The sequence below is a fragment of the Pleurodeles waltl genome, chromosome 5, assembly GCF_031143425.1.
Source record: "Pleurodeles waltl isolate 20211129_DDA chromosome 5, aPleWal1.hap1.20221129, whole genome shotgun sequence".
Taxonomy (NCBI): domain Eukaryota; kingdom Metazoa; phylum Chordata; class Amphibia; order Caudata; family Salamandridae; genus Pleurodeles; species Pleurodeles waltl.
In genome coordinates, this window is record NC_090444.1 from 650094588 (window position 1) to 650110686 (window position 16099).

General features: G+C 42.8%; 1 protein-coding gene across 6 annotated transcripts in view; it reads left to right on the forward strand.

Annotated features, from left to right (window-relative positions):
• CEP43 (centrosomal protein 43) overlaps positions 1-16099 on the forward strand; it is a 292488-nt gene that overhangs the window by 125891 nt on the left and 150498 nt on the right. For all 6 annotated transcript variants that reach the window (XM_069234521.1, XM_069234520.1, XM_069234525.1 and 3 more), the window contains one exon: positions 8821-8882. In XM_069234521.1, coding sequence (XP_069090622.1) covers positions 8821-8882 — 62 coding nt within the window. The remainder of the gene's footprint in view (positions 1-8820; positions 8883-16099) is intronic.

Here is a 16099-nt window from a genome sequence, read left to right on the forward strand (position 1 = left end):
TTACCTGTGTCGTTGGAGTAGTACCTACCTGCTCACTCATGTAAAGTTCCACTGCTGTGTACGTAACTCACCCTTAGCCTACATGTTGACTATATATAGCGCTGTGCCCTGCAGGATGCTTGCATGTGTGCCTGTGCATAGTACATAACATGGCAACCTGTGGGTTCTGTTTTGGAAGCCCATGCCCTGGAAAGGATGGTTGGAGGTGAGGACTGCAGCTCAGACAGGAGATATGGATTGGTGCATTCTTGAAAGCTGGGGTGGAAATACATACACTGGAGGAGGGGAAGACAGCTTCTTTGTCTGTGTACATCAAAGTTCTCTTTGATTCAAAAAGAATTACTGATCTGTGGGGCTCACTATTGGCAGAGATGGGTCTGATAAGGTTAGCACTGTAGGAATAGGGCATCATAATAGAGGGCTTAGATTATAAACCTTTGTGAAGCCTATTTCATTGGAGGCTGACTGGTGTGATTCCCCTGATTACTCCCTTAGCTTGTGTTGTGGGTCAGTCAGAATTGCTGCAGTTCCTGGTTTGGCATACTGTTGCTGTGACAAAGGACAGGAACAACGAGAGGGCACTTCAAAGAAGTTGACATCCTCAACAGGAGTTTCAAAGGACCAGACACTCACATCTGTGTCCGGATGTGGACTATGAAAGTGGGAGCATGAGACCCAAAAGTTATAGATCAGTGTGGATAGAAAATTGCCAAGTCATTGAGCTGAAGGACCCAGACCTGGGATTAATGTCTGGCAGTCTCCCAACTTGGTGAGAGACCACCATCCAGGAAGTCAAGGTTACTTGCCCTGAGCGTGGAGCAACAGCTTTCTGCCTGTGTGCCAGGACCAGCTTACCCTGAGAGAAGGAGGAGAGTGCTTGGAAGGTGTTGGGCCTAGTGGGGATCCTGTCGAGTAGATTCCGGTTTGTGAAGTGTGAGACATCTGATTTGGTCAGGGCTTTTGTGAGAGTGTGGGCTGCGTGCCCCTCTCTTTGACAATTCTGCCATTCCAGTATAGTAAGTATGGGCCACATTTATTATTGGGTTAGTTGCCCTTATGGTGCTACCCACCCCTCTCCTATGTGAGGTGGTGGCCACCACAAAGATTAGGGCCATATCCAGGGAACAGCATGTCAATAGGATCCCGTGTCACAAGATCTACAAGGAAGGAGCTGCCCTAGAGACCATGATACCGTACTGAAAGGTAAGAAAGCAGCTGAAGAGATGTCAGATACCACCACGGGCCACCCTGAGACTGTGGTAGCCCGATACATCACCTCTAAGAGACTGAAAGAATCTGCTGCCCTCCAACATCGAGAGGCTGGAGCATAAGAAGAAGTTTCCTCATCCTCCCTTAACTTGCCAGCTTTCCTTGGTTGGGTAAGACTGTTTCTAGGAGCCATGCCTCCCTGTAACTTGCATGAACTTCTTATTGGCACTGCTTATTGGATTTTTGAGCACAAAATAGGAGTTTTGTTCTGTGTTGACTAGCATGGGCCACATGTGAAAGTTGCCTCCATTATCTAGGGGGAAATAATCCACTCAATTAGAAGGGAAAGGGGGAGGACCCTGGGACACTGTCCATGATAAGGGTTGTGTGCTGACCTTAAGAGACTGTTGATATTATTTAGTGTGCTGTGTATATACTTTGTGTGCTGATAATAAATACTACATTTATTTTTAAAAGCAAGTATTTGACTGTACAATGAGTTTACTGGGGTTGCTGTTTGTACAATGAATCTTGTGCCTGTGTATGTATTGCATGTACCTCCCACTTCATCCCCCACCCCCTCAAAAAAAAAAAACCTTGGACTGCTCAACCCATGCTACAGCTGAGAATTAAGTGCTGAAGAGGTAGTACTCAAACCAGCTGTTCAGTACTCATAGCATATTTAGCCCTGGGACAGTAGTAAAAGGCCACAAACCCACGGTTGGGCCCAGTAACCCCTGACTACCCTGTAGTCCACAGATAGCGGTTTTGACACCAACCCTCCTCATAAACTGATTTACATGACAGTTGCTCATATGCTTTTCAGGGGAGATGCTTAGTTTTTATTTTCCTTTTTTGACATCAACTCCACTCTTGTGAGTTTTCCGCCTCCAAGTAGTTGCAATTCATTTTTGTTCTCTCTTTTTTTTTTGTTTTTGTAATGCACGGGGAGATTAAGTGAGTTGCCTAGAATCACAGGATGTTGAGCCGAGCGTGGAACTTAGGGCCAGATGTATCAAAGGGCTTTACCCATTCTGTGTCTATGAGAAAATGCTTTTGTACATATGGCCCTTAGTTCCCCAGTTCCAAAGTCAGCAGCTCTGGTGCTAGCACCTCATCCTCTAAAGAGCCTCTGGGCTCATAGTGCTGTAAGATATTTTAGAGGGATAGATACTGTTTTTAGGTCGAGCTTGCCTTTACAAAATCCTTTTGTTATTATTGGTAAATGCTTTACGTTCGTACCGCCTTGGGGCGGTTTTGATAGTGCCTAGGAGACCAACCCTGTTACATGGATAATTGCACTTTTACTAATAGGTTTGACTGCAAGCGAACTTATTTTTTCTTTTGTGTCTCCTTAGCGCTCATGCTCGTGGTGGCCATGTCGCTTTGAATTGACTTGCTTATGTCAACTGTTTTACTTTACATTTTCAATTTATGTGGCAAGGAAAGGCCAGTTAGGAATTTACAATTTACACTGTTGAAAAGGTAGATCCTCCAGAATTTTGCGGCACAGTTGAATTTTATTTTTTTTGTGGCAATTGTGTAGTGTTTTATTTTACCAATACTTCTTGGCTTATCGTTGTTTAAAGCCTGCAAAACCACACAGTCTCCTGCCATTAACATGCCCAGCCATCACCCTTCTTTGATATTCTCTCTCTGCCACCATCCTGACTCCTTCACCTTCCTGTGCCATCACTGTTATGTCTCCACTCCCTCCTCTGCCATGAACATCTACTCCCGCTCCTCTCCTGTCATCATCCCTCTTCTCTGCCATAACCCTCATGTTCCTCTGCAATAACACTACCAAGGCCATTTTCCCTCTCTCTCCTCACCTCCCTCTGTCATCAACCTCACCCTCATCTCCCATCACACTTCTCTGTCATTGCCATCCTTTTCAATTACTAGAACTTTTGGATAGATTGTAATTATTTAAATGCTGAATATTTTTGCATTTTTTTGTGTCTGCCTGTCTTAGCCTACCTGCAGTCTGTTTTACTCAGTTTGCAATATATTTTCTCTTTCTCTTGTTAAATTTAATATTCTAGCTATAGGAAGGGGTATACCATTAGGATGTCCCTTGCTGTGATCTCTTCTGTAGTATCGTAAAATATTCTTCCTTTTTAGAAACTGAAATAATCTCCACAATTTAAATTATAAATCAAAATAGCTTAACCCAAAAACCCCAGAATCGACATGTTTAAAAAAAAAAAAAAAAAGACACAAGTTCATCCCTCCACTATCCTGTGCATCTGAAACAAAAATGATTATTCATGCTACATAAGGTTATTAGCCTTTCAGGAGTGTAACTAAAGCCTGGCTCACATTTGCATGGGGCTGTGGAATTTAATAAAATATCTACTTGTCCATCGGACAGGTTGCTTCTTAAGTCTACTTGTCCTGTAAAAAAAAAATATATATATCTATTTGTCCCTTTGGTGCCATGTAGTGCGGCAACAAATTCTGGCAGCAAAGTAAGAGCTTTGAGAATACCCTCTCTGATTATGCTGGGGCTATTACTATAGTATGGCTTTGAATACTTGCAATTTCAGTTCCTACTATAGAAATTTCCTTATTTTGCCAACTTTCGGCAAATCTACATACTAGAGTTAGAGGAAGCAGTAAGCAATAGTTCCAGGGCTGGAATGCCTTTTAGTCTTCAAACCTACTAACATACATGTTTGAAGGATTTTCACCAGCTCTTCTCCAATCTTTTTCCCTGTAGTGGGGAAAGGTTGGAAATTTACTCCTGACAATGGCAGAAGTAGAAGTTCTTCCAGGGTTGGGAAAAATGTGGTAGGAGGAAAAGTGAACTTGTAAACGCTCAATAGATTTTCAGATGAGGAAACCTACACATGCATATTTGCTTGTGCTAAAATACATTTCTCATATACTCTGTAGTCTGGCAGCCAAAGGGTTTGTGCTGCAGGGGTTGAGCCTATGTGTCCCAAGGACAGAATATACATGAACCCTTGTTGCCTTTGACACCATACAATATGTCCCGGGCGTCGGGAAATAGGAATTCCACATCCCTGATTTGTGAAAAACATTTTGTGTAAGAGAAACAGGGCCCCCTTTTCAGTTCTGTGCTTGATGTGAATATCCAAGTGAGCCTTCCATTTGGCGATAGTTCATTATTTTATTTTTTTCTGAAAAGCATGTTCGCTAATTATCTTGTGAGTGTGATAACAGCATTTACAGTGCACTGCTGACCTATGATTAAAATATGTCCTATGTTTGGGTAAAAATTTTAAGAGGTGCTTTTTAATAGTCTGCACTGAAACTCTACTGGTCGAATTTCTCCCAATTCAGATTGTTTTATAATAGTGAGAAATAATTGATCATAGGAAATTAAGCAACTTCTATTGACAACTTAGGTAGTCTTACATGAAAAATAGGAGTATGAATTAAAAAAATATATATTTATGTATTCATTAGCATATGCCAAAGTTGAATTTTACACTAAGTGTATGCTTTTAACAAAAAAAATGGACTGATCTCAGTGAAGTGTTGCCTCAGATCTGATAATGTCCTACAACTGTTCAATTTGAGCGTCATCATGTTTTCTCTGCCGTCATAGAAGTGTAATATTACTTAGGTAGTACTTGGGTTAGAAATAGGCCTGTTATAATTAGAAACTCCTACACACCAGAGATCTTTTTTCTTTTTTTATATGTGGGTAGTGACTCCTTAGGCAAGGGTCCCTCCCCTGGGGGCAAAATGAACTCTAGACCATTCCTGCCCCCCTTGGGGGCAGATCAGCCTATTTATATTAGACCAATCTACCACTAGACATCAGGGATTTTTTTTTTTTGTCAGTTTCATGTAAGGGGAGCGACCCCTTAAGCAAGGGTCGCTCCCCTGGGGGCAAATATGTTTTAGACCATTTTTTGCCTACTCTACCCCGGTGGTGGTGGTTTAGGGGTGAGGGGCAGAAATCCCTAGACACCAGGGATCTCTCTTTTTTTTTTTTTTTTTTTTTTTTTAATATGTGGGGAGCAACCCCTTAGGCAAGGGTTGCTCCCCTGCGATCGGCTTATTTTTATTACGTCAATCTGCTTCTGGGGTAGAAACTACTAGACGCCAGGGATTTTTATATTTTTGCGTCACTATTCCGCAAGGGGAGCGACCCCTTAGGCAACGGTTGTTCCCCTTGGGGCAAATTTATTTTAGGCCATTTCTGCCCCCCCAAGGGGACAGATAAGCCCTGGGGATTTATTTATTTTTTGCGCCAATTTCACGCAAGGGGAGCAGCCCCTTAGGCAACAGTAGTTCCCCTGGGGGGGCACATTCATTTTAGGCCATTTCTGCTCCCCTTGGGGGCAGAACAGCCTATTTCTATTAGGCTGATCTACCCCTGGGAGGCAGAAACCACTTAGGCACCAGGGATTGGTGTGTGTGTGTGTGATTTGTTTCAGGGGGAGCAGTCCCTTGGGCAAGGGTTGCTCCCATGGTGGCACATTACGTTTTGGCCATATCTGCCCCTCTGGGGGGCAGATCGGCCTATTTTTGAGCTTGGTAACTCAAAATCATCCCACTTGGAATGTGGACTGCTCCACTTTTTTTTTTAACTTTGGGACGCTGCCATGTAGAAAAATACACAAGACCTAGACATATATGAAAACTAAACAAGTGGGTGAGCCCAGGGTGGTGTGCTTCACATGCAACCTGCACCATTTTCTTACCCACAATGCACTGCAAACCTCCAACTTTGCTGGAAATCACAAATTATTTCCACATTTGTGATAGTACCTACCGGAATCTGCAGGAATCCACAAAATTCCTACCGTCCAGCATTGTCTCATCTATACCGATTACAAATTCTGCCCCACTTGTCAGCCTAAAAATGATTTTTTTTTCAAACTGCCCTTTTGGACCTGCTTTGGTTCCCCCTCAATTTCGACATGTTTTTGGCTCTTCCATGTCACAGGCACTTGGCCAACCTACACAAGTGAGGTATCATTTTTACCAGGAGACTGAGGGGAACGTTGGGTGGTAGGAAATATGTCCCAGTGCGGTGATCCCACGCAGAAATGTTGGAAAAGTGTGATTTTATTTAGCTAAATTTGAGGTTTGCTGAGGATACTGGGGGATGTATCCAGACAGTGTTTTGGTGCATTTCATTTTGCGGGCACCAGGACTAACCACACAAGTGAGGTACCATTTTCATCGAGAGACTTGGGGGAACCCTGGGTGGAAGGTAATTTGTGGCTCCTCTCAGATTCCAGAACTTTTTGTCACCGAAATGTGAGGAAAAGGTGAGATTTTTTTGGCCAACGTTTGAGGTTTACAAAGGATTCTGGGTAACAGAACCTGGTGAGAGCCCCACAAGTCACCCCAGTCTGAATTCCTTTAGTTTCTTAGTTTTACAATTTTTTTATAGGTTTTCTAGGATTCCCTGGGTGCCTGTTGAGCTAAAGGCCAAAATCCACAGCTGGGCACTTTCCAAAAAACAAGTCAGATTTTAATGTAAAAATGTGATGTGTCCATGATGCGTTTCCTTTTGCGGGCATTGGGCCTACCCGCGCAAGTGAGGTACCATTTTTATCGGGAGACTTGGGGGAACCCTGGGTGGAAGGTAATTTGTGGCTCCTCTCAGATTCCAGAACTTTTTGTCACCGAAATGTGAGGAAAAGGTGAGATTTTTTTGGCCAACGTTTGAGGTTTTCAAAGGATTCTGGGTAACAGAACCTGGTGAGAACCCCACAAGTCACCCCATCCTGGATTCCCCTAGGTGTCTATTCTTCAAAAATGCACAGATTTGTTTAGGTTTTCCTAGGTGCCGGCCGAGCTAGAGGCCAAAATCCACAGCTAGGCACTTTGCGAAAAAAAAAAAACAGCTCTGTTTTCTTTAGGAAAGTGTGATGTGTCTATGTTGTGTTTTGGGGCATTTCCTCTCGATGGCACTAGTTCTACCCTCACAAGTGAGGTACCATTTTTATGGGGAGACTTGGGGGAACACTGGGTGGAAGGAAATTTGTGGCTCCTCTCAGATGCCAGAACTTTCTGTCACCGAAATGTGACGAAAAAGTATTATTTTGGCCACATTTTGAGGTTTTCAAAGGATTCTGGGTAAGAAAACCTGGTGAGAGCCCCACAAGTCACCCCAGTCTGAATTCCTTTAGTTTATTAGTTTTACAATTTTTTTATAGGTTTGCTAGGATTCCCTAGGTGCCGGTTGAGCTAAAGGCCAAAATCCACAGCTAGGCACTTTCCAAAAAACAAGTCAGATTTTAATGTAAAAATGTGATGTGTCCATGATGCGTTTCCTGTTGCGGGCATTGGGCCTACCCGCGCAAGTGAGGTACCATTTTTATCGGGAGACTTGGGGAAACACAGAATAGCAGAGCAAGTGTTATTGCTCCTTGTCTTTTTCTAAATAGTTTCCTTCCAAATGTAAGACAGTGTGTAAAAAAAAAAAAAAAAAAAAAAAAAATATGACTGTTTGAGAAATGCCCTGTAATTTACATGCTAGTATGTGGACCCCGGAATACAGAGATGTGCAAATAACCACTGCTTCTCAACACCTTATCTTTTGCCCATTTTGGAAATACAAAGGTTTCCTTGATACCTTTATTTCACTCTTTATATGTCACCAAATGAATTGCTGAATGCCAGGTATACAAGGAAAACCGATTGCCAAGTGCAGCTCCTTTATTGGCTCTGGAAACCTAAGGTTCTTGATGAACCTACAAGCCCTATATATCCCCACAACCAGAAGAGTCCAGCAGATGTAACGGTGTATTGCTTTAAAAAATCTGCCCTCGCAGGAAAAAGTTACTGAGTAAAAGGTGGAGAAAAATTGCTGTTTTTTTCATCCCAATGTCAATATTTTTATATTTCAGTTGTTATTTTCTGTTGGAAAACCTTGTAGGATCTACACAAATGAACCTATGCTGAATTCAGAATTTTGTCTACTTCTCAGAAATGTTTTGCTTTCCGGGATCCAGCATTGGTTTCTCACCCATTTCTCCCCCTAACTGGAAGAAGGCTAAAAGCGCAAAAAATAGTAAAAATGGGGTATGTCCCAGTAAAATGCCAAAATTGTGTTGAAAAAATTATTTTTCTGATTCAAGTCTGCCTGTTCCTGAAAGCTGGGGAGATGGTGATTTTAGCACCACAAACACTTTGTTGCTGCCATTTTCAGGGAAAAAAAACACAAGCCTTGTTCTGCAGCCCTTTTTTCCCCATTTAAAAAACAAAAACAAAATTGCGCTGTATTTTGGCTAATTTCTTGGTCTCCTTCAGGGAACTCACAAACTCTGGGTACCTCTAGAATCCCTCTGATGTTGGGGAAAAAAGGATGCGAATTTGGCATGGTTAGCTTATGTAGACCAAAAATTATGAGGGCCTAAGTCCAAACTGCCCGAAATAGCCAAAAAAGGCCTAGCACCTGAGGGGGAAAAGGCCCTAGTAGTGAAGGGGTTGTACCTCCCTGAGATTTTGTGGGTGGGGACCTAAGCCTTAAGGGTGTCCGGTTGTTTTTTTTTTTACAAAATGCTTGTGGGTCCTGGCTGCAGGTGGAAAAGTATTTCAAGCATTATACATTTTTGTAATGAGTCTTAACTCAGCTTGGTCAGAATTGATAAGTCATTGTCTTGTTTTCCATTACAGGAATATGCTTGAGAGATACGTCAACGATGAATTCAAGGCAGCAGATAAAGATTTCAACAATGGTAAGTGTAACAAATTTACACCAACTTTACACGTGCAAATATATCGTTCCAGGTACCATAGTCATATGCTACTTTCTAGATCTCACCTGCCCAGTGCATGAGCTTGGTTGCAAACGTTATTGTGTACATTATAGGGCTTTGGAACTAACCCATTGTTTACCCTTCATTGGCCTCAATCTCATTCTTCTATGCTGGCTCCTAGTCAGCCAGTGTGTGCTGTGTCGCTTCCTTTCTTTCTGTGAAGCGTAGGCCAAACACAGATTTATTCAAAATAGTGTCTATATGACGCATGTGCGGTGATTAAGGTATTCTTTTTTTTTTTTTTTTTTTTTTTTTCCGACAAGAGCTGCCCTTTTCCCTCCACCACCCCTTTTGGATTGTATATTAAACAAGTATTGGCAGAGCCAATAGGTCTTTGCTATGCAAGAGCTGTTGGCTTTGCTAATGTGTTTTAGCCATGTTGTACACTAGTGTGGCTGCTGTTCAGCATGGCTAAAAGTTTGTGGCATAGGGGAGAGTGGAGTGACCTGTTTTTAGAGTAGCATGTGTCGTAGAGTGGACCCTCTCAGCGTCTTAGGGTGCAGTGGCGTAGAGTAGATTACAATGGTGTGGAGTGCATTGTCGTACAGTGCAGTAGAGTGGCCTACTGTTGTGCAAAGTAGAGTTGAGTGGCAGAGAGTGCAGTTGTAGTGTGGAGTGGGGAAGAAGAGCACAGAGCCATAACGTACAGTGGTGCAGAGAGGAATAGTGTTGTAGAGTCAGTGGCGTAGGGTGCAGTGGAGCAGCCTAGAATAGAGGTGTAGAGTGGATTGTTTCGCAGTGCAGTGAAGTGGTGTAAAGTGGTGCGGGTCAGAGTGGATTGGTGTAGAGGGGAGTGGCCCAATGTATAGTGAAGTGGTCTGGATGGGGTAGAGTGAAGTGGCATATATTGGCATAGAGAGCAGTGACATAGTGGCATGGCGTAGAGTGCTGTGAGGTAAAGTGCAGTGGTGCAGAGACAATTAGAGTGGTGTTGAGTGGATAGGTGTAGAGTGTACTGATGTAGAGTGCCGTGACAGATTGTAATGTTGCGGCGTGGAGTGGCGAAGATTGCAGTGGTGTATTAAAATAGTTGTTTTCACCATAATTCAGAATTACACAACAGTGTTTTTCATTTGTGGTTTCCTAATTGTGATATTTTCTGAAATATCTGCACAGTTATATATAGATATTTAAATTTTGGTGTGTGCTAGAAAAAAAGCTTTTCTTTCACAGCAAGATTATCGCATACATTTCTCTTTGAAGTCAGAGAAAGAAAAGTAAACATCAAATTCCATCTGAAGACGGAGCCTGACATTTGACCTCTGTCTTTGAATGCACAGCAAGTGTGACAAGATAGAACAAGATTTAAAGGGCTGCTTAGAGAAAGAGAGCTCTTGCAAGGATACAGTAAATAAGGCATTCTCTGTGGGAGGGACAAAACCATACTAGAGAGCCTAAAGCAAATATAGCCAGCAGATAGAAAGTAAGCAAATGTGAGTTACAAACCACAAAGCCAATGGTAAGCAGTGGGCAGAATGCATTTCCAGGCAAGCTTTCTGAATGGCCCCAGGATGTCTTTAGCAAACCAGACAGTGTCTGGTAGACTTCATCGTTTAAAAAAAAAAAAAAAAAGACTGGTAAGTTCTGCCATCTTGGACCAAAGCTATTGAATGGACAGTTGAGAGATGTGCAAGGAACACAAGTTCCTGTATCAACGTCCCCATTTGCTTTTCATCAAAAACTGAAAACTACAAATAAATAGGGCTTGTAATAGTATTTTTTTATATAATGCTAGAGCAGTGAAATACTTTGGTTGCAGTGTTTTCCTCCTTCATTCTCATTCTTCATTTAAGTGCTGAGATGTCTGCTGGTCCGCTTTCTGTGTTGCCGACAGTCTGTAGTAAATCTTGTTTGCTTCCTAAGCCTTTTGAGCAACTTTCTTCAGTGTCTTGCCTGGCTGGATCTTAGTGCAATGGTACTAATGTGCGACGTTCTTCAAGGGTGCTCTTTCAGTGAAAGCATTATTGTACATATTAATTTGCTTTTACAACCAAGAGAGCAAATACCGATGGACCTGTAAAGTTTGTGTTTGGTGGCATGTGTATCTGTAGATAAACATGTTTTATCATAAGTCCGCCATCTAGTGTTGGGCTCGGAGTGTTACAATTTGTTTTTGTTTGAAGAATCTTTTTTGAGTCACAAGATAGTGACTCCTTCTCTTGTGCATGGGCATCAAGTCCTTTCTTAGATTATTTTCTCTCCTCCGTCTGGTTTGGACGTGTGTCCTCTAGCTCCGGTGTATCTCTTTCAAACTTTCCTTTCCATCTTTCTTTCGACAACGATATAGTATTTCGATTGAGTATTTCCAAACTTAAACTTATCGATCCGATTCTCAGCGTCTGGGTCGGTTCTATGCCCATAGGGGTGTCCATTCCGTTCTGTGGCCTACTCTGTTTAAGTTCTGCCCTCGGTGCCACTCCAAGTTCCCGATACAGATCAATAGTTGGTGTGTAACTTGTGCTTGTCCCCGGAGCATAAAGAGGAAAACTGTGTCGCATGTAGGTCTTTTTGCTCTAAAAAGACTCACCGGGACCGAAGAGCATGTCCGTTGGTTCCACACAATGTAGATCCATGGGATTTATGTGATCCAGATCCCATACTCCCTAATGACCCAGATTTATATCCAACAAGGCCTTCACCCCCTGAAGATGCAACAGCATGCAATCAAGTTATTGCAAGGGCAGCAGCATACCATATTGTACTTATGCACACCGACCCTTTTGAGGAGGATTTCATCTTTAATACATTAACCAACACTCATAAAGAGAGTCAGTTCCTACCAATGCTGCCAAGTATGCTTAGACATGCCACAGAGATTTTCAAAGAACCTGTTAGGGAAAGGGTTATTACTCCAAGGGTCGACGAAAAGTACAAAGTAGCACCCTCAGGTCCAATATTTATAAAATCACAACTACCTCCTGATTCTATAGTAGTGAATGCAGCACCAAAGCGTGCCAATAGTCAGACCACAGGAGATGCTCCTCCTGATAAGGAGAGCAAGAAGGTGGATGCAGCAGGCAAAAGGGTAGCTGCACAAGCTACAAATCATTCGAGAATTGCAAATTCTAAGGCACTCCTGGCAAGGTATGATAGGGCCCACTGGGACAAAATAGAAGAACTGCTCCAATAACTTGCACAGGAACATCAAGGAAGGGGTCAGGCGATAGTCTCAGAAGGGCGGGCGATCTCAAATAATTCAAATAGATGTGCCATTGATGCAGCGGATACAGCAGCACATGGTGTAAACACCAGTGTTCTTATAAGAAGGCATGCTTGGCTGAGGTGCTCTGGCTTAAAGCCAGAAATACAATAGGCAGTTCTCAACATGCCTTTAAAGAACACTTGTTTGGCCCAGACGTTGATACCACCATTGACAAGCTGAAAAAAGATTCAGAGACAGCTAAAGCCCTACAAACTACACCAAGTAGGAGTAATTTTCGTAGACCACAATTTAGGAGAGGTTTCAAAACGTCATCTACCGAGCCTTCTACCTCACAGACAAAACAAGGAAACGACTTTTACAATAGCGATTGCTTCAGAGCCTCTTACAGGCGTGCAAATAATAAAGGCAGAGGTAAAACATCCACATCTAGAGGTTATGCCTCAAGCACACGCCAGTGACTGTTTACAGATTCCTCCAACACACACCTCTTCAGTAAGGGGAAGACTAGCAAATTTATATCCCCAGTGGTACAAACTAACCACAGATCAGTTATCCAACATGGCTCTTGTCTAGAGCTCATTTCCACTCCACCAAATATTCCCCCTCGGTTCTACAAACTTTCACACAATCATCTCATTCTTTTGAAAGAAGAGGTACAATCTCTCCTTCTCAAAGGGGCTATAGAACCGGTTCCCTTGTCTCAACAAGGGTTAGGATTATATTCCCTATACTTCCTTATACCAAAGAAAGATGGATCACTAAGACCAATTCTGGATCTCAGAGCTCTCAACCTATACATCCTTTCAGAGCATTTCCATATGATCACTCTGCAAGATGTCCCCTGTTACAGCAAGGCGATTTCATGAGAGCCTTAGATCTCACGGATGCTTACTTTGGTAATCCCATACATCCAGCACATCGCAAATACCTCAGATTTGTCATTGCGGAAAAACACTATCAACTCAAGGTTTTACCATACGGGGTAGCAGCCGCTCCCAGAGTATTCACAAAATGTCTAACAAGTTGCCACATTCCTCAGAAGACAACATATTCACACCTTCCCATACTTGGACGACAGGCTAATCAAGGCAAATGCCATCCAACATTGTGTGAATCATATTCAGTACACAGTAAATCTTCTACTCACACAATGGGATTTACAATCCTCTTTCGCAAATCCCATCTCCAACCCTCACAGACATAGCCTTATCTGGGAGCAATTCTCAATACTCAGTCAGGGATGGCATATCCAAACCCAGCATACATTCAAACATTTCAAACTCTTCCGTCTCAATTACAGTAGAACCACACTTGTACAGTGAGAATAGTTGTGAGGGCCTTAGGAATGATGGCTTCATGCTTCTGTCATGCGTACCTCATGCCAGACTACACATGCGTCCCTTACAGCAGTGTCTATCTCATCAGTGGTCTTGTCACGTAGGCGCTCATTATTCTAATGAGACTACTGGATTGTGAGCGGCAGGATCGCCTGCGGTGTGGGAGACTGAGTCTGACCCACTACAGGTGACACCTGTTGCCCCAATCTGGGATTTGCTCCGGCTAACTAGCAGTGCCTCATCAGCCCCCATACCTGAGGAAATGCCTGGATTCTGCATAAGCAGCTGTAGTGAAGTGTCTGGCAATCAGAATATAGTCGTGATTCTCTGGCTGGAATCTCACTCTAACGTGTAAGTGGCAAAGAAGTGTTTTTTGTATAATAAAACAGCTGATGTTCTGAGAAAGTGTCCCTACGTAAGGATGTGTGTTTTTCTCTGAATGTCCGAGACAAAACTTGTACCACATTCATCGGCAACCTGTCTTACTACAGCCCGGAAAGAAGCACGGAGTGAGCAAGAATGTCTTGTTTAAGAAAGCATTGCTGGCCTAGGCAAAACAGCTAGATAGAGTAAAATAAAACAAGACCTCAAAAGTGGCTGTTGTAAGAATAATAAAACAAAGCTGACTATATCTAGGTTAAAGTGCACAGTTGCAGGCCTAGTATGCTAAAATAACATGCATGCAGCTATAGCTAAAATGGCTACACAATACCCTCTCTTGGTTGTTTGAAGGTGGTTCAAAGCCAAAATATACATAAAAACTACTAAGACTCAACCTAAGATATATAAGTAAAAAATGTCAATAATGACAAGTTAAAGGGACACATGAGCACATATAAAAGGACAATTTAAAATGTTAACATGTGGCATAAAAGGACCGAATTTCAAGAGTTAGTTATTTTTTTATAATGTCCAGTTCAGTCCGGGAAAATGGAGGACAGGAAAGCTTCCACTTCGGCAGGTGTTAATGTTGGAAAAGCATCGTCGAGAAGAACCAAGGAGCAGTTATGTTCCATAACCTGAGCCTCAGCCAAGGCGGCATCCCGTGGTGTGCCCAATAATGAGTTAAGATCCGCATCCTCCAAGAAGGGCAACTTATAAGCACCTTCCCCTAGCAAACGCACCGTCAGTGTGCATGTCTGGCAATGAGCCCTTAACGAGAACATCAACAGATCAGCGTCCAATGAAAGCAAGTGTTGCGTAGAAAGACAAACGTCTAGTGCATGTTCGAAAGAGCACTAGAGGCACCGAAACACAGGCTGCACACAATGCAAAACCGGTCTGAATGACAGGGACCAATCACACTCCAATTCCTGCAGGAGTGTTGCTCCAAAATACTGCATCATGCGTTCACCAAACAGATACGCTAATGGGAGCGGTCTCATTCCTCCTTGTTGCGCCGGGGCAGCCATTGTACATGAAAAATAGCAACAGCATAATACCAACTATTATAGCCAAAGTTATTGGATATCCCCCCAAAATACTGGAGAATATTGAGTGGATGGCTGATGCTATTAAACCGAATATGGAAGAGAAGGTGTGAACGAAACCAGAACCAACAGCCTTAAAGAAGTGTGCGATTCCAGTAGTACTGGACGCATTAAATATTCGTCCCACAAGTTCACCAAAGTTTCTCGGAAAGTTGGTACTTAAAAGGGACTGTATCTCTGCTGACGACCTTGCCACTTGAAGTGCGTAGGTCTCGCGTGCAGATGTGAGGGACACATGTTTTTGAAACAGTAAAGCTTTGAGTCTGCTCAGCTTGTCAAAATTCACATTAGAAGTAGCAATATGATGCCAAATGTCAGCTACTTTCTTAATTCTAGTGGGAGGAAAAAGTACGTTCCCGCAGCGTGTAACAATCTTAGAGGCCGAAACAACATAAGCTATTACGGCTCGCATCTCACAACAGTCTTCACCATTGAGGAAAACATAGCTGCCGTTTGAAAGCACCTGGAACGTTGGCCTAATCAAGGGGACCGGAACTCCCTTCAGATAACAAGCCAAGTTTGCAGCAGACGCGTTACACGCCTCATGCAAGAACAGCTATTTACAAACCATTGAATGGCTGACAGAAGTATCGCATTCACTACTGCTAAGAAAGACCTCTTTCATGCCACTGAGACATTTGTACGAGAAGGGTAGTTCCCACACCTCATGGATGTAACTATTTCACAGCCTTTCATATTTGCCTACTGCAATGTGTTTTAAACAGGAGGTGAATTGAACTGTGGAAATACGCAGATTAATGACCCTGTTTATTACCCACTGAGCAGATGGTATTTCAGCCACAGTGAAAGGCAACGTTTCTACTTCATATAAGAAGCACTTTCTGTGTTGTTTTCAGGGGTAAAACAGGAAATCCTGTAAGTCAGTGTCATTAGACAGGAGACTTAGGTGTTCTCTAACCGCGTCTAATGAGGACGTTTTTAACCATTGCTGGCATAGTTTCCCTACATTGTATGTTACTATACCCGCATGTTCGGATGATATATAGCGAGGGTTCGGCCTGCTAGTTCTAAAACCTCCTGTGAAGTTTATAAAACGTTTGACACCCATTGGTATCTATTGGCCACAATAACCACCCGCCAGGAACTGACAGTGACACATTAAACGTACCATTCTGGACACATTCA